At 47.6% G+C, this 20,260-nt stretch overlaps 1 protein-coding gene across 17 annotated transcripts in view; it reads right to left on the reverse strand.

Annotated features, from left to right (window-relative positions):
- CUX1 (cut like homeobox 1) overlaps positions 1-20,260 on the reverse strand; it is a gene marked incomplete at both ends in the record, with an annotated part of 322,665 nt that overhangs the window by 30,942 nt on the left and 271,463 nt on the right. For 8 of the 17 annotated variants that reach the window (XM_084251643.1, XM_084251642.1, XM_084251640.1 and 5 more), the window contains 2 exons: positions 598-786; positions 3,435-3,737. The exons of the other annotated variants lie outside the window; for them this stretch is intronic. In XM_084251643.1, coding sequence (XP_084107769.1) covers positions 598-786; positions 3,435-3,737 — 492 coding nt within the window. The remainder of the gene's footprint in view (positions 1-597; positions 787-3,434; positions 3,738-20,260) is intronic. 17 annotated transcript variants of the gene reach the window in all.

Here is a 20,260-nt window from a genome sequence, read left to right on the forward strand (position 1 = left end):
AGCCGCTGGAAGGCTGTTTCTAGGTACAGCCCCACAGACTGTTATAAAGTAAGAGGAAAGAAACCTGCTCTTGAATTTGTTCTGCCATGGTCCAGGCCGGGTGACCTTACTGGAGGCACTGAACTTCTCTGAACCTGAGTCTCCTACAGATATGCTCATTAATTTCCTCTCTGATGAGATACTAGGTGGAAGCCCCTGGGGTGTGGTGCATGTACAGTCAATGTTGTGATGCCCACTCATCCAACAAGGCAAAGGAAAACAAAGGAGCCATACCGAGCACTGTGCACTGGCTTCTTGGTGGCCCCATCTCCTTAAAGAACAATAAGGGGACACTGCCTGCTAGGCTGACTGTGAACAATTACTAAAGTGCTCCCCCAGTGCTGAGCCTTTGGGCTCAGGTTGCTGGGTAGAAAAAGCCACAAATCTCCTTAGGTACCCCTTAGCTGATGACAGCCAAAAAAATCCTTTGCCCTGACCTACAATCCCTTGGTCAGTCACAGATCAGTGTCCCTCATCAGCTCTGCAGGGAGGCTTTAAAAGACATAGCACATTTATAAATGAAAAAGCAAATGGCTGGGGCAGGCGGTGGGGAGTTACCTTTCTTTTCCATCCGTTTCATGTCCATCAGCTTCTCCACGTTGTTGGGGTCATTCAGCCACAACTGCATCCGGACAAAGGGCTCCCGGCCCTTCAGACTAAGCTTGTGCCAAGGCTTTGGGCGAGCAAGGAGGTCGGAGACGGAGCCTTGGGTGAGCCCCAAGATGGTCTCCCCAAATAAGCGCTGACCTAGAGAGAAACAGAACCAAGAGGGTCATTTTCGAGGTCCTGGGATGTGTCAGGTTAAAATCAGACACAGGACTTAAAGGTGCAGAGTCTGGTCAGCTGAATCCTGGCTTGGAGTCAGCACCTTTTTTTTTTTTTCCCTAAAGTTTTCTTTTTTCTTTTTTTTTATTTTTTATAGAGGCATGTTTTTTATTTATTTATTTGTTTGTTTGTTTGCTTGTTTATACATGCACTGGGTACAGTCAGAAGCGCGGGAGGGTGAGAGAATTCACCAGAGCCAGAGCGGGGAGCAGAACAGGCGGAACCATGAAATACACCGCTGAGGGGAGCAGCGTTGGAGCCAGCACTTTGAGAAGGATTTCTTCAACTGGACCCTATTGGCAATGGAGTCAGCATTACCCTTAAACTCTGCTGACAACACAATGCCACTCTCAATAAAGTCTTCAGGCTTTGGGTGAACTGAGGCCCGGATAACACCTGGGGCACTTCTCAGCTTGGTTAATCCCTAACCAAGCTCAAGAGGTTAAGTAGCACACAGGGAGACCTCTCTTGTACAACCTCAAACCACAGGGCCTCTGCACGTCTCCTTTCACCATCAGCAAGGTTATCAGGTCTTGCTGAGAAAACAGCCCACTTGACCCAAGGTCACAGCGGGAAAGAGAAGGAGGGCGAGCTCCTCACTCTGGTTTCCTGAAAGGCAGGCCGTTTCCAATTCTTAAGGCTTGTTCCTGCAGTCCAAGCGGCCGCTGCTGCTGTAGCTCAGAGTGGATCAAAGCCCCTCCCTCGAAGGCTGTCCTCCAGGCAGTGGTGGGCAGCCTGCCACCCAGGCTGATAAGAGCATTTAACTGGAGGGCACAGCGGCTTCAGTCTGCGATGTGCGTCAGAAATTCAAAAAGAAAATTCCTCTTCTCTTAGAGTCATTCAATTGTAAGTTAAGAGGGGACACCACTTTCAAAGGCACAAACAAGAACTAGGAATAACCTGAATGACCTGGTGGAAGAGCTTGTACGAGCGGCACTTATTAGGCAGAAATGGAGAATGGATCACAGAGGCTCGTGTTTGGTCCCATGAAGCCCAGGGAACATGACACCGGGACAGACAGTGGCCCTTCCCTGGAGGAGCAGTGGCCATAAGTGGCCAACACCCCCTTTGCAGCTCCCGTCTGCCATCTATGCTCATGGACCGCTGTGCTGTGTGGAGACGGCAGAGCACTGCCTGGTAGAAGACAGGGGTCCAGGGAGAAGCTTACTGCACAGAAAGCTTTGGGCTGGAGAAATACATTTTTTTTTTGGTGTCACTCATTTTAACTTAGAGATACATTTGGTGATTTTGCAGGCCTGTGGTTTCTGTAAGTTTCAAACCCAAGTCCGAGGGAGTCCCTAGGGAGTGGGTAGCAGCTCTGGGTCAGGCCCTTGTCCTTAGGTCTGTGACTGACTTGTCAGGCCATGTGCAGGTACCCCTGCATGTTTCAATAATCGATGAACACACAGTCCTTAAAAAAAAAATCAATAGCTAAAATTTTATTTGTATAAATTAATTTAATGAAAAATGCTCTCAATGGATGTTATTTTTTCTGTTTTGTACAAGAAGTGGGGTGGATAAGCTGACCTAACCCCAAGTCACCATATGCAAAACTACTGGGACTTACTTCCCTGCTTTCTCCTTTCTTTTCTCATCCTTCGGAAGGTACTGGGCAAATTTCAACCACTCTTTGGAACTGTCTTAAAAAGCACTGCAGAGAATGCTGCTCAGCTGACTTTGATATTAGGAAATAAGGAGGACACAGTATTTGGGGAGAGGAGGTTTCCATTCTCTGGATGCCTAAACCAAGAGAACCCTGTCAATTCTAAATTATGGGATCATAATTAGTTTGAAAGGACAAAACGCTAATATTCTTACAGCCATGGCTACAGACTAGCAATGCCACAGCCCTCAGAGAGTCGCCTCAGGCAGAGGGCCCGGGCTATGACAGCCACAGACAGGGCATATGGCCTGGGTATGCAACCCAGTGGGAGGCACAGTGAAACCTTCTCTAGGGGCTGCCTCAGGTTAGTGGAGGGGCTGGGGAACCCAAGACAGTGTCATGAGGAAGCAGGGACAGCAGTACTAGGCCATGAGCTGCTGGGCAGGGTGCTGGGAAATGCTGCTACTTACAATCCCAAGTCAGGCACTATTGTTCCAGATAACTGAGGCCCAGAGGGTAGCTAGCTCAGTATTATAGATACAGTAAGTGGAAGGGTCAGAATTTGGACCCAGTCTGCTAGACATTTTCACTAAGCTATCCAGATGTTGCTGGGCTGATGTTGATCCTGCCCATCTCTGGTGTCCACAAAGATGTGGAGTTCTACTGGGTGTGGCCCAATTAGGGTGGTCAGAGAGGATGGCTTGGGTCTGTTCTGGCTGGTGCACATATCTTTGAAGAGGTTGCCAGCTGGGGCACAAGAGAGGGAGTGGGCTAGGGCTGACCTTAGAGATTTAGGCTCCTTGTAAGTCTCTCATTGTTCACAACTGTAGGATGTCTGTGCTCTTGGAGGCCACCTGTAAACACTGAAGCCCTTTGGCTGGCTTAGCCTGAGTCCCCTTCCACCCATTCTTCCAGACAACAGGCAGCGGACTGCTGCCTCCCGAAAAAGTGGCCGGGAGGAACCTACCGAGGTTGTTGTCCGTCAGCACTTCCTTGACCCTCTTGGTTATGCCATAGGTGTCCAGCTCTGGGGACATAGCCACCAGTTCTTGAATGCTGAGGGCCGAGTGTCCGGAGAGAGGCAGTGGAGTGGTGGGCTGGGAGTCTGAAGCGGGCGGGTCGCTGGGTTCTGGGGGTTTGCCATCCTTGTTTGTTTCAATGGGGGGACAGGGCTGCTGGACCAGTTCAGTCAAACTCTTCACTGACTCGCTAGAGCTCATCGGTGATTCGGGCGCAGGGCTGCAGCTGGCAGAGGTCTTTGGAGTGCTTTCTGTAATTAAAGCACACAAAAAACTGAAGCTGAAAATAGCTGTCTTTTACCATGCACATCAACTTTCCTCATCTAGAAAATGCTAATTAAACGCCCTGCATGAGAAGGCTACAGTATGGCAGTCTAAGGGGTTACATGAATTGTTTCAGTTTTTGACTGAGAGTAACCTCTTTTTTTCTTGTATTAAAAACAACAACACCACACACAGCAGCAGGAAGAACCAGAGATTTAAATAAAATGTTTGTGAAAGGTTCACTATAAGGGCATGCTGTTAAAAAACCAGTCATATAGATCATATGCTATCAGTGTCACAATTTCTTCTAATGGAACCCCACAATTCTGTAATTCAAAAGCACTTTGGCTAGATTATAATGTGCAAATTTGATCTGTCCATAATTTTCATAACAAAGTGAACGGACATATTATTTTAAATGAGGGCTGTATGCGTTATGTGGTCACCACAGTGATGAACCCCTTTAAAGAGGAGACCTGAGGTCTTGGCTGCTGGCCCCTAGCAGCTCAGGGTTGAGCCTCAGAAACCCCAGCTGGGTCTCACTGTGACTCCACTGTATTTACCCCAAAGGGACCAACAGAAGAGGAGAGCCCGCTCTGTTCCCCCAGTTCAGGACAGGCTGGGCAGACAAGCAGGCCAGTGCACAGCCCCGCCCCCAACTTGTGAGTGAGTTGCCCTTCCTGGCCTCTCTGTTAGTACCTATCACCTGTAAAACCTGAAGTCTATTCTAGCTAAGGGCTGTCTGGGATAAAGTCTTTGGCTATTTCCAGATTTCCAAATACAGAGAAAGATGGTGTCGAGAAGGAAAAGGCAAAGTGACTTAGTGCTGCAGTCCTGGCCATGAGGTTAAAGACTGCCTTTATAGTGTCTTCCTGTAATCCCTGCCCCTCCCCCAGGGTACCTGACAAGGCCTCTTAGCCCCAGGGGTGAGGGGCTGGGCCAGGTGTTGTCCCCTAGACTCTATGGCCCCAGAAAGGTAATAAAGCCTCAGAGGACAGGCCATCCACTGAACATCAGCACACATGGGTGGCACCCCAAAATACTCGCTACCAGACTAAGCAGAAAACACAACATGGAGTAATAATTGAATTTCAATTGCCCATGTAACTGGAGTGCTCCTTGCTGGACACATATATCCTGAATAACAACCTACTCTGAACTCGAGAGGATGGAAAATGTGTTCCAAATACTAGGGGTATTTCTATAAATACCCAGAAAGAGCAAAATCCCAAATAAAAGAACTAGCATTCAACTAACAAGCCTGTTTATTGCCTAAACTGGTACAGAGCTCTGCCATCACATAAACCTGTGTCCTCAACCTGGAAAACCAGGTTAAAAAAACCCACTGGTTTCTGAAAGATGTAAAAGAAACAGATGCAAACGGCAGAAATAGTCCATATAAATCTTTAAGGCAATATGAATCCTACAAATCGCATTTCTTCACTGCTCACCTTCAGGTCATCATACAACTGGATATAAAACCCAGCAAATGTTATTTTTGTATCTGAAGCAGCAAAGGAATTGTACTGTAAATTTGCCCTGATTCACCCATGCGAGGGACCGATTTGGCAGATCATCCATCTTGCTCACTGTATACTGTCAAGGATGGCATGAATTCCCCACATGATAAACAGATTTCTTCTCAGGTTTGTGTCCTTTAACCCACAGCAAGGTCAAAATCATGGCCGCCTGGCTAACAAATCATACCATGCCGCTGCCCCAGTGCTTTCTGTGTTTTGTTCTGGGTGTGGCATAGGCAGATCTCCCCGAGTGACCGCAGCGGCTGTGCATTTCTTTCTTCCAGGCATTCTCAGCAAGCCACTTGCATGCATTTTTGCCATGGAGAACCCTGACAGAATGAAGGAGGCTCCACCGCACATTCCCAGTGTCCCTCTGTACTCCCCACAGTGACTACAGACAAAAGCAAAACCCCCCAGATCAAAACCCTGTCTGGCCCTTGAAATGCATGGGGCATGTGATGCCTGGGATCTAAGTCTCCGGTCTAAAATGTGACAGACAACTTGAAACTGAGTATTCTTCTTGGGGGACCATTTTATTGCTGACAGACACACACGCACGCAAATGCCATGGTGTCTTAAGTCACAGAAGCAGGCTCAGACCACGTGTTTAGATAGGCATGGACAGATGCCACAGCAAATGGACCTGCTGCAGACACCATGAGGCGATGCTCTCAGAACATCATACTGGAAAGAAGGAGTCATTCTTTAGAAAGCTATTTCCAGTAAACACCCCAGCTCCACCAGCAGGAACAGCGGGACAAAACGAAACCCATTAATAAGCGCCCAACGTGCCCTGGTGAGATGGCTGGGCCCCGGGCCCTGGTGCTCACTGCCCGGAGGACAGTCAGCTGCCACTACTCGACATCTTGACAGAGCTAGAAACACAGTCTCAACAGGCAGGAAGACATAATGATTTTTTTCTTTTTCGAAAAATAGCAAAAAAAGCTCTGATTAACACCAAGACTTTCTGAACTGCTCCCTTCCATATGATAAAAATGATGAAAAGTAGGGGTTTCAGGCTTGACCATTAAGGTACTGAAGCTGGGGGTGGAAGTTACTTTGATGAGCCAAATGTGTTACCTTGAAAAGGATTTTTAACTTCTTGGAACATCCTGGTTTCCTCCCTGAAAAATGCAGACTGGGTTGTAGTGAGGAATCAACCCAGCAGCACATGTTTTGATGCTAAGTAAACACAATATGAATTTGATTAAAAAAAAGGAAGTTATTAAATTGTACTGAAACGTATTTGTTTCCATAAAGGTATCCCACTGCAATGGCTATCTCTTCCTGATGTGTTGCTATTTCTTCCATTGGGCCTAGCATAAGACTTAGACGCTGGTGGTAGACTCAAAAACTATTTCCTGGGTGATACCATTTAGATGACATTCTGGAAAAGGTAAAGCTGCAGGGACTGAAGCCAGATCAGTGGTTGCTATGGGTGAGAGGCAGTAGCTGACTACAAAGTGGCATAGGGAATTTGGGGAGGATGAGGGAATTAGCCTATATTTTGATTGCCAGAACTCTTAGGAGTGAAGAGTGAATTTCACTGTATGTGAATTACAGTTCAGTATAAACCTGCTTAGGAAAAAGTCCTGGTGCAAATTAGGAATGAAGATGCGCTTTCACACATTCCCCAAGTCTGCCACGTTGGGCCTCTGGGAATCTGATGACTGGTTCAGAGGTGGCCCTGCCAGTTATGTCAGGAGGAATTGAAGTGGCAAGGAGGGGAGGACAAAGGTTGTGGTTTGAGACACAGATGAAATTCAGTGTAGCAAGAACATGAGGCATAGTGAGGCCCACAGGGCCATGTTGTGCAGAGACTTTGAAGGAGCTAAGAAGTCTGTGGTTAATCCTAGTGCTGTGGGAAGCCCAGGAAAGGTCTATCTGAAGATGAACCCATCTTCCATCCCAGCAATGCTTCTCTTTTACAGATGCAAAAGAGGCACAAGTGTACACTGAGGCCTTGTCTGAAAGAGCAAAGAACTGGAAACAGTGCTCATCTCGAGAGACTAGGTCTTTAGATTGTGGCATTTTCTTACAATACACTATGCACAGCAGCAAGAATGTCAGAACTGGAGCCACATGTATCAAAGTGTAATGGGAAGTCCACATAGTAATGTGCAGAAAAAAACAGAGCATGCAGTTTGTAGAGGTGAAAGCTTATTATGCATACTTACGCTATGGTGTATGTGGCTGCCTGGATAAGAAGTGAGGTTATAAAGTTACGGGAAGGAAAGATAAGCAATAAATTCGGGATAGACAGTCAATTTCTAGGAGGTATGAGATTGGGGAGAGGGCTCAAATCTGTTTTAAATATTTTAATTCTTTTAAAAATAGAGGATTGCAGGGCCTCTCCTGGTGGCGCAGTGGTTGAACGCTGGGCTGCGAAGCTGCCCACAGCCTCTGCAGCACTGGTTCGATCCCCGGCCACTAGCGAGGGTCCCACATGGTGCGACAGACCTCTCCTGCCACCCGCTGCTCCCATTAGCAGTGTATTTCAGTAAATCTGCCTGTTCTGTTCCCCGTTCTGGCTCTGGTGAATTCTCTCACCCTCCCGTGCTTCTGACTATACCCAGTGCTTGTATAAATAAATAAATAAATCTTAAAAAAAAAAAATAGAGGATTGCATAAGATCTAGCACCCATTCATAAAACTCTAAACATGAAGGGACTAGAAGGAAATTACCTCAATATAATAAAGGTTATCTATTATAAACCTACAGCTAATATAAATTTAATGTAAGACCTGCAACAATAAAGTACATATCTAAAAAAGCACTGGCAATATGTTCCATGACATCAATGATAAAAGATATTTTTGGAGACTCAACCCCTATGGCAAAGAAAATTAAAGGCAAAAATAGACAATTGTGGTTACTTCAAATTAAAAAAACCTTTTATACAACAAAAGAAAATATAAGTAGATTCAAAAGAGAAAATATTTACCTATTATAAAACTGAAAAAGGGCTAAGAAAAAACATATTAATTATACAAGTTAACAACAAAAGCAACAATAAAAAAACCCCAATTAATAAATGGGAGCAGATCTGAACACACAACTCACTGCAGAGAATATCCAATGGACACATGGACAACTGTTCATCATCACTTTAAATAAGGGAGATGCAGGTAAAAATCACAACACGAGAGTATTTCACACTTGTAAGAATGGTACATATTAAAAAGACGCCAAAAGAACTAGTGCTGGAGAGGATGCCAAGAAAGAGGAACCCTATTACACTGTTGATGGGAATGTAAACTGCTGCAACCATTTCTTGAAAGCAATCTGGATTTACCTTAAAAAACTAAAAATGGAAATACAGTTGAGCCAGCAATCCCACTCTTGGGCAGCTATCCAAAGGAGATCAAACAGTTAATTAAAAAAATCATATGCTCCACAATGCTTACTGCAGCATTATTTACAATAGCTAGAACCTGCAAACAACCTAAGAACCACTAACAGGACTGGATCAAGAAGATGTGCAATATCCACACCATGGAATACTGCTCAGCTCGAAGGAAATACAAAATGTTTACAGTGAAATGGAAGGACTTTGAGGCAATTATATATGTAATAAAGAAAGTCAGAATGACGAAGACAAATACTGGGCATTTACATAGCGGATGATTCGACAAAACAAAATATGTAGGGCCTCCCCGGTGGCGCAGAGGTTGAGCGCTGGGTTGCGAAGCTGCCCATGGCCTCTGCGGCGCCGGTTCGATCCTTGGCTGCTCCCCGGTCCCCAGAGGAGGGCCCCACATGGCGCGCAGACCTCTCCTGCCGCCCGCTGCTCCCCTCAGCAGTGTACTTTGGTCCTTCTGCCTGCTCTGCTCCCCGCTCTGGCTCTGGTGAATTCTCTGACCCTCCCGCGCTTCTGACTGTACCCAGTGCATGTATAAACAAACAAACAAACAAACAAACAAATAAATAAATAAAACATGCCTCTATTTAAAAAAAAAACAAAAAAAACCCCCAAAAAAACCCAAAATATGTATAAAAACAAGTGGACACCAATAAATAAAGTGAGATTTCTGAGATTTAAGAGGGGGAGGAAAAAGGGTCAAAAGGGTATAGGAACAGCAGTGGGGAAAAAAATCCAGTGTTTCTATAATCACAAAATGGATATCCCTCATAAATGGCTTCTTTACCCCTGCTGATCATCAAACATTTATTCAGAAAAAAGGGGACTGAATTACAATTAAAAGTTTAGCTTGAAGCTGGGTGATGAGTACATGTGCATGTGCATTGTTCTCTAATTTTTTTAAAAAGATTTATTTATTTATGCATACAAGAACTGGGGTACAGGCCAGAAATATGGGGGCTGAGAGGATTCACCAGAGACAGAGTGGGGAACAGAACAGGCAGATCTACCGAAATACACCGCTGAAGGGAACAGAGGGTGAGTCAGGAGAGGTCTGCTGCGCCATGTGGGTTGCTCCCTGGCTGAGGATCGAACTTGTGCTGCACTGGCTGCGGATAGCTTCATAGGTTGCGTTTTAACCCCTTGTACCACCAGGGAGGCCCTTCTTCTCTAATTTTATGTTGGAAATATTACAACCTAATATCAAAAGGCGTGAAAATAAATAAAGAAGTAAATAAATTCATTTTGGTATACTGAATGACCTTGCAAATAGCAAGCTGGGGGCTGGGAGGTCCTAGGTGGCTGTTGTGTGTTCTGGGGAGTCGATGGTGGCTAAAGAGGGCACTGGGGTGGGGAAACTTAAAGGTTTAAGAGCGATTTAAGGGATAGCTTTGACAGGACTTAGGGGCCTAGTGAATGTGGGGAGAGGGCTGAGGATGAGGGAGCTTCCCCATATTGGGGGCTGGGTGTGTGGGGTGCCATTCCTAGAGAGGGTACTCTGCAGCAGGTGCACTGTGGGGTGAGAAGGAAGACGATATTAAGAAGCCTATTCTAATCGTTTGTAATAGCAACTACAACATAAGCTAATATTGCTTGCATCCCCACGGTGTGCCCGGCACTGTGCTAAGGCTCAACGGCACAAGCACAATTCAAGTGTCACAGTGGCCTCACAGCGTGAGGCCAGCAATCCATTGCCCTCTTGGCAGAGAACGGTATCGTGTTACACGCCAGGAACTAGTGAGCTGGGGAGTCTTCTGAACAGCCCGCCTGCACAGTGGGGGCCTGCGGCGAGTCACTGGGTGGCAGAGCTTCTCTACACTCTACACATGTCAATGTGCATCAATCTCAAAGATGTGATGGTGAGCCACAAAAAGTCAACCCGCTCATGGGATCAGGGAAGGCAACCAAGATACATTTAGTGCTGCGTGTGAACATGGCATTGTGCTAAGTAAGGGGCTTCAGGCTCTGGGCCACCCACTTCTAACAGTCTGTGGGGGAAATGCAAACCCTGACCAGGACGAGAAACCAAGGCTCAGACAGGTCGTGCCACTTGGTCCAGACGGACGATAATCTTAACCAGATGGGGAGGGAGAAGCCTCCATGTTCTACCCATCCTCCACCTGCCAGTCACCATAGGGCCCAACAGCCCCCCAGCCTCTCTTCCTTCTCTTCCTCCCTCCCTCCTTCACACACTCACTCAAGCATTTTAAGGCACCTACTCTGTGTCACGCACACCACCAGGCAGGGGTGGGAGGAAAGAAATTTGACACAAACCTTGCTTCCAAGGAGTCTACAGCCAGCAGGACTGGGACACTCGAAAATGGGTAATTTGCATATTTTATAACCCAGCTACACAAAATCTATCCAATTTTGACAGCAATAGTAAGGTGTTACATTTAAAAAGTGATCTGTGTGGATTAATTTTTTTTTTTTTTGCAAGGCTTCAAATCTTGCATAAGAGTAGCTTGTTAGTAAGACACAGAAGACACTGACTCAAGACCCTCTGAAACACATGAGGCATGCAGGAACTATAAAAGGATTATGAAAAATATTATATTCCAAAAACAGCAGGCAAACAACAGCTGCCTTAAGTTTTCAATAGAAGCCAATTGAAAATGCACACCCGCCATAATTTCAGAGACAAATCTCTCTGCAGTTTATCCGATCCACTGTTCAAATTTCCATACCCAGCCCTCTATCTGCAGTAATAATAACCCAAATTCCATTTAGTGTTCATTTGAGCAGTCAGGATAAAGTCATTTCTTATTATCTCCCTACTGTGTAAAAAACAGCTTGAAGGTAGGAAGTCAGCAAGCATTTTCACCAAAAAGTAATTATTGTAAGTGACATTTTTACTGCTGGCATGCCATAAGGCGAACTGTGCATTCAGAAGGACAAGTTGCTGAAACAAAATGACAGGGTACTCTGTGACATTCTGACAAGAACCCAAACATTATTTAACTGGCGGCTGGTCTGATGCACCACTTTTCATTATGTCCATAGTTTAGGCTTTGAGCCTGTGCCAAGCCAGGAAATTCCAAGTGACTATAAAGACAGACGAGTATGGAAAGATGGGAGTGAGAAAGGAGACTGGAGGGGAGAGGGTTGCTGAACAGAGTCGGGGAGCACGGTCATAGCCTGGCACACGCATGAGTGAATGAGAGAGGAAATCAGAGAGAGAGGAAAGGGGGGCGGTTCAAGGGAGAGGCAGACCGGAAGATGAAGCCAGGAGTGGGGGAGTCGGTCGGGAGCCTCAGCAGTTCAGAGAGGCCCCAGGGGAACCCTGAGGCCTGTGAGGATGCTGCCTGGTTTGAAGGCTTCTCCACTGACAGTGCCAACAGCTTCAGGAGCCACATAGGTGGCCTTGTGCCCCAGAGCACTAGCTCAGATGCACAACGGTGGTGTGAACGCTCATCCCACCCTGAAACTCGGGTTATAGGGTCTCTGGATCACGGCGTAGAGCACGGCGAGTCTGTCCTCGACCAGGTCTGTTCCAGAGAAATGGCAGACCCTCTCGCCAACATTTCCAACTTTGGGGGCACCTCAGGGCGTGATCCCTGCAGCCAGGCTGGCAGCAGGACTCACGGCCCTAGGGAGCATCCTACTTCTCCAGCCACATCTCTGTGAGACACAACTAATGCAAAAACATGGAGATTTTTGCTTTTGAGTGTGACTGGGTATTCTGACTGATTAGCAGGGGCTTGAGACAAAATACCCGGATGTTTCATAGGTGGCACAGCCACATCCAGGAGACCTCTATGGTGCTTTTACCATGCTACTGACACTACCCACCAAGATACATACATTAACAACACCAGGTGTATTGGAAAGGCCTCAGTGGCTGCACTACAGAACAACAGGGAGTAAGGGCAGGGGCTTCACTCCCATCCCCCAAGGGCCTGGGGTCGTCTCACCCCCAGGAGAGGTCCATTCCCAAATGGGCAGCAGCATCAAGGGTCAGTGCACATTCTCCCAATAAGCAGGGAGAGATACTCTTTGGCCCTCTACCGACCTTGGCAATGGCATTGCCTTAAATCACTGAAAATCTCAGCACACCCATCAGTTCACTCTTTTTTCAGTGCCAGAAACGGGTAACCTAAGAAAGGTCAAGTGGAGGGGTGAGGCAGGAGGAGGAGCCTGAGCAGAGAGGGTGGGACCCTCTGCAGTCCCAGGAGGGTGGATGCCCCCTCAGTGGGATCTACTTTCCTTGACTCTCTCATAGCCCTCTGCCCCTGCCGAGACTGGAGCCAGGCTGGGTGAGATGAGGCCTGGCACACGGGAGCTGCTGGCGTGTGTCAGCAGCACATTTTAAGTCTGCCTAAGGAACTCTTATAGTCACATAGGAGCCAAAACGCGTTATTAACTAAGAAAATTTGTTTAGTAAAAGCAAGTTGTTATTTCACTTGTGCTATTTATATTTACCTCCCGAAACTTGACTTCTCAGATATGTGCAGCAAGGCCTGTACCTTTCACCCAATAACAAAACCTCTGGGCTCCAGGGGCAGTGAGTGCTGCAGTGGGCATGCTGAGGCTGGGGGAGAAGGGAAGGAGACCCAGAAGTCTGCAGAGGCAGAGCTGGGCGGGGGCTGGTCACACTCCAAGGAGGAGGGACTGTAGCAATCGGGAAGGGGCGCAGTCTCCAAGACGGACACCTGGGGCTTGAGCAGGGTGGGGGCTGCAAGCAGAAAAAGCTGAGACCTGTTTAGGATCCAGGGACTGTGTGTGGGGTAGGCGAGGGAGAGAGGAGCGGAGGCGGGCTGCCAGGTGGCCACGGGCAATGTTTTCACCAAGGAACACAGGGGTAGAGTGAGAGTGGCAGTTCTGGGGAGAAAAGGCTGGATGTCACCAGAGCGGGCAGGTCGGGGTGGGGTGCACACACTGGGCGGCGATAGTATAGGCACTGGCGGTGCCTTGAGGGTGGGAGATGTGGGCTGGGATCCACAAACACCGGCTGCATCTCATGCCAGCTTGTGAGCATGGTGCTTCCCTCGCTTGTGGGGTTGTTACTGTCCTTCATTTTCCCCAAACTGGGAAGGCACACCGGGGAGCCACCCTGTGCAGAGGAGATGTATCCATGAGGCTGCCGAGGGGATGTGCTGCCTGGGCTGGGCGTACCTTTGTGGTGGCCACTGTAGGGATCTGAGGTGTGAATCTGCTCCCCTTCAGGGATCACTATATTCCTTGGGTATTTTGTACACACTCTTATGCAAACAGGCATGTCAACAGCAGAGTCTGGGAATATTAAGATTAAAACCCCTCAAATTATAATTCAACTTCAGCAGTGAACTCAGCCTGGCAAGGTGGCAGAAGCAGCCTGGGGTGACAACTGGCCCTGCTTCAGGGGCACAGTGCTTACCCTGTTCCCAGCTTTCCTACAGATCCATACTGATACAGAAATAATGCTCTCAAATTACCTTCAATAACCCTATTACCGAAGCAGCTGTGTGTATGAACACTTATCAATGCGTCCCTGTGCATTAAGAGAAAATGTATGTCATACAAACAGTCTAAATATATATTACTGAGATGGGAAAAAACAAACCCTCTAGTTAAATTGCTTTGCTGTAATCAAAGATTAATCACCGCGTGTGAGCGCACGCGCACGCGCCTGTGCTCGTGCATGCTTGTGTCCTCTCTCTCCAGGGTTTGCTTCTGACTCTGGGCAAGCCTGCTCATCCTTCACCGACAGTCACACTCTGGCGGGCAGCTCACAGTGCCACTCTCATAGCGGAATTCATTTCCCCTGATTCCTATGAGTTGGAGGAGCTCTAAGTGGTGGTTTTAAATACTGTTTTTTTTCTGAGATTCTGGGCCTGCAGCTCAGGAAATCTCCCGACCCCCAGGCACATGGTGGGCAGCAAGCTTCCGCATGTCCACCTGTACAGAGGCCCCAGAGCAGCCTGTCCCCTTGTCAACAACACTGCCAGGCAGCCTGGTGTGTGGATAGTGATGAGCTGTGATGGAATGTTCCTTAGAGAATCCACGGCAGATCGAAGCCATGGAACACACGGGGTGGGGGTGGGGTGTTTCCCTTCATCCCAATAACACTCAGGTGAGGGAATGACCTGGCCTTACATGGACCCCGGGTCATGCTGAGCAGAACCAAATGACATTTTTGTTACACGCAACAGTATTAGAAAAGCTATTAAGGTACATTATTTTGCACATCCTCCTAATCTCTCTATACTGCTTTACTTAATTTGTGATGAAATTGTTGAGAAAGGGTACTTAATGTAGGACAGTCAGTAAAAGTAATTTATCATCTTCCCGCTTCAGTGCTCACGTTATCAGCGAACTCATTTTCTGCATTCATCATGCAATCAGCCTATTATTTGCATATTAATCAGGCAGTGGACCATGAAAGAACTGCATCCCAGCCAAATGCTGCACTATCTCAGGAGAAACACTCAGTAATTATCATACATCAGTGTTATGATGTGGTAATTGATTATAACATCTTTCTGCTGCCCCTGGGGAGCCCCTCTGCTAACCTGGCTCCAGGCACTCTGGACAGATTGTTCTTTTCCCTCCCCAAATCAGAGTAACCACTGCTGTTCTCTCCGAGTGCTATTTCTGTGGCGTATTGATCCTCTTGCAATTTCAATGAGGTATTTAAACCACTTGGAACAAAACTGGCCCTTAACAGGCACAAGAGGGCCAGCTGTGAGAAAGACACATCCCCCTGGACTCCGAGGGCCCTCTCTCCTCAGCCTTTGGGTTTCAGAGGTGCTCCTTTGGCTTTCGAGAAAGTTTCCTTATCACATGAAACGCTGCAACGTCTAATTGCAAAGTTGGTACAAAGGCAGCGTGGCTGCTTTATTTAGGTGCCAAATGACAGACTAATTTTGGTCCTCTTGTAAAGGACAAACCCAACATCTGCCAATTCAGACTCAGGCTATATTTAGGAACCCGGTTCCAAAGGGAAGAACAAAACACAAAATCAAGATGAAGCCGGTGACGGAAGCGCTGGCTCCTTTCTGTCCGGGACTCCTTCCTCTCTCCTCGAGGGGAATCTGAGCGTGGTGCTGAGGCTGCAGCCAGGCTCTTGGGCTGGCTCAGGGGCACTGGCAGGGAGAGGAAATCTGGCTGAAGGGGGGCTGTCTTTTAGCAAGGGGAAGGACCGTGGGCCACTGTGTTTTCTGCAGCTTCAGATGTAGAGGGGCTTCAGGGCAGCATGGACCTGCACCACAGAGGGTGATATGCTTTCAGTTGCAAAACTTGATAAAATTGGGTCTGATGATGCCAGTGCTATGTTGCTGCCCCTCAGCCCTCATGCGTAACTCCCAACTGAAACACAAGGGATGTATCTTGGATTAACTGAGGCATCTGATTTTCTGTCTTAGATCTGATTTATGATGTGTGTCCACTTGTAATCTGAACCTGATTTTATTCCTTGTTTTGAAAGGTGGCCTTGACTTCTCAGAATGCAGTTCCTGGAACCAACCCTTTGCCCACGGGGGGACCAGGCCCTCAGGACCACACCCACGTCCCCTCTGCTTCCTGACCCGGGACGGGTCCCTTCTCGTCTTTGAGCCTTGGTTTTCTCAACCCATAAGCAGGGGGAAAAGATTGTTTTTACTTACTGATATAGAATTAAAGGTCTTAGCACTGTGTGTGCAACAGAAAAGATGCAAATATATGTAGTTTCCTCATTTTTTTCCTGCCACCTTTAAAAATTACCTGAGGGTTTTTAGCTGTTAAAGCTTCATCCCCTTCGCCTAGAACCAAACTACTGAAAAACGAGTCCTCATTTGCTCCTATGACCTACTTTTGCCTCCTGAACTGAATGCTCAATGTACTGTAAATTCTGTTTTCCAAAGAAAGTCTAAAGGAGAAAGGAGGTGTGTCCGGAGGCTCATGACTACAGCCTGTGGGGCCTTCTCCAAGGGGGAGCTGGGGCACAGCACGCGGGTCCCTGTGAGCATGTGAGCGAGGTGTGTTGCCGCTTGCCGGGATGACGCTCACACCGGGCTGCCTCACCCCTGTGCCAGACTTGGTGTACTGGTTTGCCCCAGTGGCCTGAAGCATGACCCCAGCCTTCCTCTTGAAGCTCAAGATGCTGGGTCAACTTTAAGGAACGGCAGATGGAGAGCTTCAAAGATGGCGGCATTTTGAGAAGCCAGGAGTCTGGGGAGTCACAGGCAGGTCTTCCTTCAGCTGACTACTGGTGTGGCGAGGTCTACACTGGACTGTCTCCACCACAGGAGTGAGAGGCTGGACTTCTTTTCTGTTTTAAGGTCAGAGGGCTGCTCTTGTGTGTGCACACACATTATTCTCCACCTGTCTATGCAGAAAAGCCCAGCCCAGATGGCACTTCCTCCAGGCTGGCTGCTGCTTCCAGGTCTTCTATACATGGATTTCTTTCAACCTCCCAATAGTCTAGGATCCAGGTACTTAATTTTTCCCATTTTATAACCACAAGCCACAAGCGACTCAGCAGCAGAGGCAGGACGAGCCCTTAGCACCCACACTGGCCCTGCCCGCCATGCTGCTCACTTGAGCTGGCGACTATAGGACAGCGCCTTATGCTTTGTATTAAATTAACTTAAGTATCCCTCGATAGTGATTGGTTAAATAAAATATGGTATATTCAGATACAGGAATTCCTACAGCTATAGGAGGAAATTCTTTAGTATTAGCCTAGGAAAGCCTCCGACACACGATAGGTGAGAAAAGCGAGGTGCAGCCCTGCATGCTCCTACCTCCAACGGAAACTGGGGAGGGAGGCCACTTGTTTTTAAAAGGGTGTAAGTAAACCTTTTGCACTCTTGCATCAAATCCTGGCTCTGAGTTCAAACCACCTGGACATCTCATGGGCACTAAGCAAAGGACATTATATGTGTAAAAGGAATGTCAGCCTCTCCCTACGGAGGGCAGTGGCTGGGCAGCTGTGAGGCCACGTATAGCACAGTCCATGGCCATAATGCCAGGGAAGGGGGGCCCAAGAGACCACCCACATTAGAGGCTGCAGCAGCAGCTGTCTTCTCAAGAGGCAGCTGATGACCCGCTGAATGAGGACAGGGACACAGAGCAGAGGATTCTCTACAGCACAGCGGGTGTGGGACCCACAGTTCCTGACTGACACGCTGGGGGAAGAGTCAGATATTTTATGATTAATCCAAGGAGACTGGGCCACCCTTTTGCTTATACAACTTGCAACAATCCATCTGAAGCTGGTGTGGAAGCAGGGCAGTAACAGCTTGTTAGCTACAGTAATGAAATGCTACCAGATTAAAGAGTTACAAAGCTGAGAGCATCTGGCAACTCTTCTCTATCATTTCTCCTAACGTAATGACTAACGTTGTTGCATCCAAGGAAAATCTGTTCCTTTCCTCTTTTTCCTCCCCCTTTTAGAGTTGTCTCTTGTTTCCCTTCCTTCCCTAGGGGCAAAAAGATTAATCACACCAAGGAACTGTGAATATGAAATGAGTTTTAAGGAATGAAAAAGGAAAAAAAAAAAACACCAATGGGTTCCTAGATCATATCTACCTACCTATCTACACACACACACACACACACACACACACACACACACACACACACCCTTCACTGTATCCCAAGGTTTTCTCCCCTTTAAAAAAACTGGCTGATGAGCAGTGACTGCAGCCACACTGAGAGAACAAGCCTCCTGGGCCTCTCCCTCTTGCTCTAAGTGCTCCTTGGCTTCCCCTGAGCCCAGCAATTGCTAAGCAGTGGGAGGTCAGGTGGTGGCTGATACCTGGGATGGAAGACAAACAAAGGGAGGCTGGGAGAGTCTCCGGAAGACTACCTGCAATGCTATCTTCCCGTGGCGTTCGCCAGATTAGAGAGAAGACAGTTCCAGAGGGGTCCCCACGTTCATGGCCACCCTGCCCAAGACACTGCGAGCTGTGACAGAAGCCAACACAAAAATATTTGAAGAAAACCAGATTGCCAGAAAATAGATGAACAGGGGCTGATCTTAAGTTCTGACCTGAAAAAAACCTTTTTCAAAAAGTTACTCATATAGCTGACATGGCACGTGCTGCTCGCGTCTCCTCATCAAGGCCCCAGCAGCTTCCAAGGAGAAGCACAGGCCATGAGTGAGACCAGGGACTGAAAATGGTGTTGCCTTTCCGTAACGCCCAGGGCCATCACCCCAGCGCATTAACCATCAAATGAACATTTAGAAACTGTTCTATCCTCCAAGAGGAATAGATGATGAAACTATTGAAACTTTAGTTTCTCCCTCCTTATTGTGAGACTGATCAGCAAGTCTGACACACAAATCACTAAGGAAAGTGGCAATGCCGAGGGGCAACGAGCTGGGCAGAGAGGGACTGGCAGGAATTCTGCAGTGAGGAGAGGATTCCTGTGTCAGCAGTTTGCGGCCCTGATGAGTGAGGCCACTCTACTCCCGTGGCACCTCATCGCCATGGTAACTACACACAGGGCCCTGGTATTAGCCCCACCATCTCTGAGGCTGTCACTTCTACTGAAGGGCTGTGTCTGGCGGCCGAGTGGACAGAAGGCAAGTCTTCCAAAGTCCTTCCACACCGAGACACTAAGCCACCCCCAGGGCCAGCTCAGTGGTCTAGGTTCTCAGATCCCAAGTGCTTCTCACCAATATTCAGGGACAAAGCAACCCAGGGCTGGAATTACCTCCCTTCGGCCACCTGGTCTACCATTCGGGGCCTCTTTGTGCAGAGGCCTCAGGGAGCCACTGTCAAGGCTGGAGCATCTCTCTGAGCCTAGGAGCTCTTGAAAGGATTCCGTGGTCGTCAGGGTGAGAAGAGGGACTCAGAATGCTGTGGAAATCCGAGGACCGGAAGACTTTACTCCCCTGACTGTGGGCGTAGCAGTGACGAATGCTCCCTCAGAGACAGCGATTTTTTTAAGCTGTCAAGGATGATTCTGGAGTCATTCAACCCAACGATATGTCACCACTCACCATCACGAAATGATCCTATTTTGCTATCTAAATCACACACATTGCAAAGCATTGCTACTTAAAATTTTGGGGACACTCTTGGAAGAACAGCAGTGAGAGAGAAATTTCACACAAGAATACTATCACTCACAGTCTTTCATTTTAACAAGTTCTTTCTTCTCTTTCCTGATCCAAAGAGATAATTTTGCTTAGTTAGCATCACGGTATCACAAAATTTCTATTTTCCTAGAATATAAAATATTTTCCTCCACAGTCACCATAATTAATTACTGCTTCTACCAATGGCTTCCCTATTGCTGACCGATGGCAGGCGCACCGGGGGAGCAATCTGCAATCCATCTCTCATCCTGCTGGGGGGACACGGTGGGGAGGCCCACATGCCATCTCTTCCAAGGCACCACTGGAAGTTCGAGGGGCTCACTGTTAATGAAAGACTCACTCCTCCACCTGCAAGCTCCCCAAGAGCTTCATATAACTTTATTTTATGAAGTAATTTGATGTCTTACAAATATCATTTACATCCCCGTGAGGACCCTGCTTTTCTAGGTTGGAAAAGTGATGGTTGTACAAATTTTCCAGCGTGGTGGCAGTTACTAGCTACAATAAAAAATACAAAGGCATCCTGTAAGGATTTGTTTGGGCACTGTGGAGGTTTTGGCATAGGTCATAACTGACCTGGAACAACAGGCGGTTTCCCACTTTTTTTTAGGACGGGGGTT

This window comes from Talpa europaea (assembly GCF_964194135.1).
Source record: "Talpa europaea genome assembly, chromosome: 12".
In the NCBI taxonomy this organism is placed as follows: Eukaryota; Metazoa; Chordata; class Mammalia; order Eulipotyphla; family Talpidae; genus Talpa; species Talpa europaea.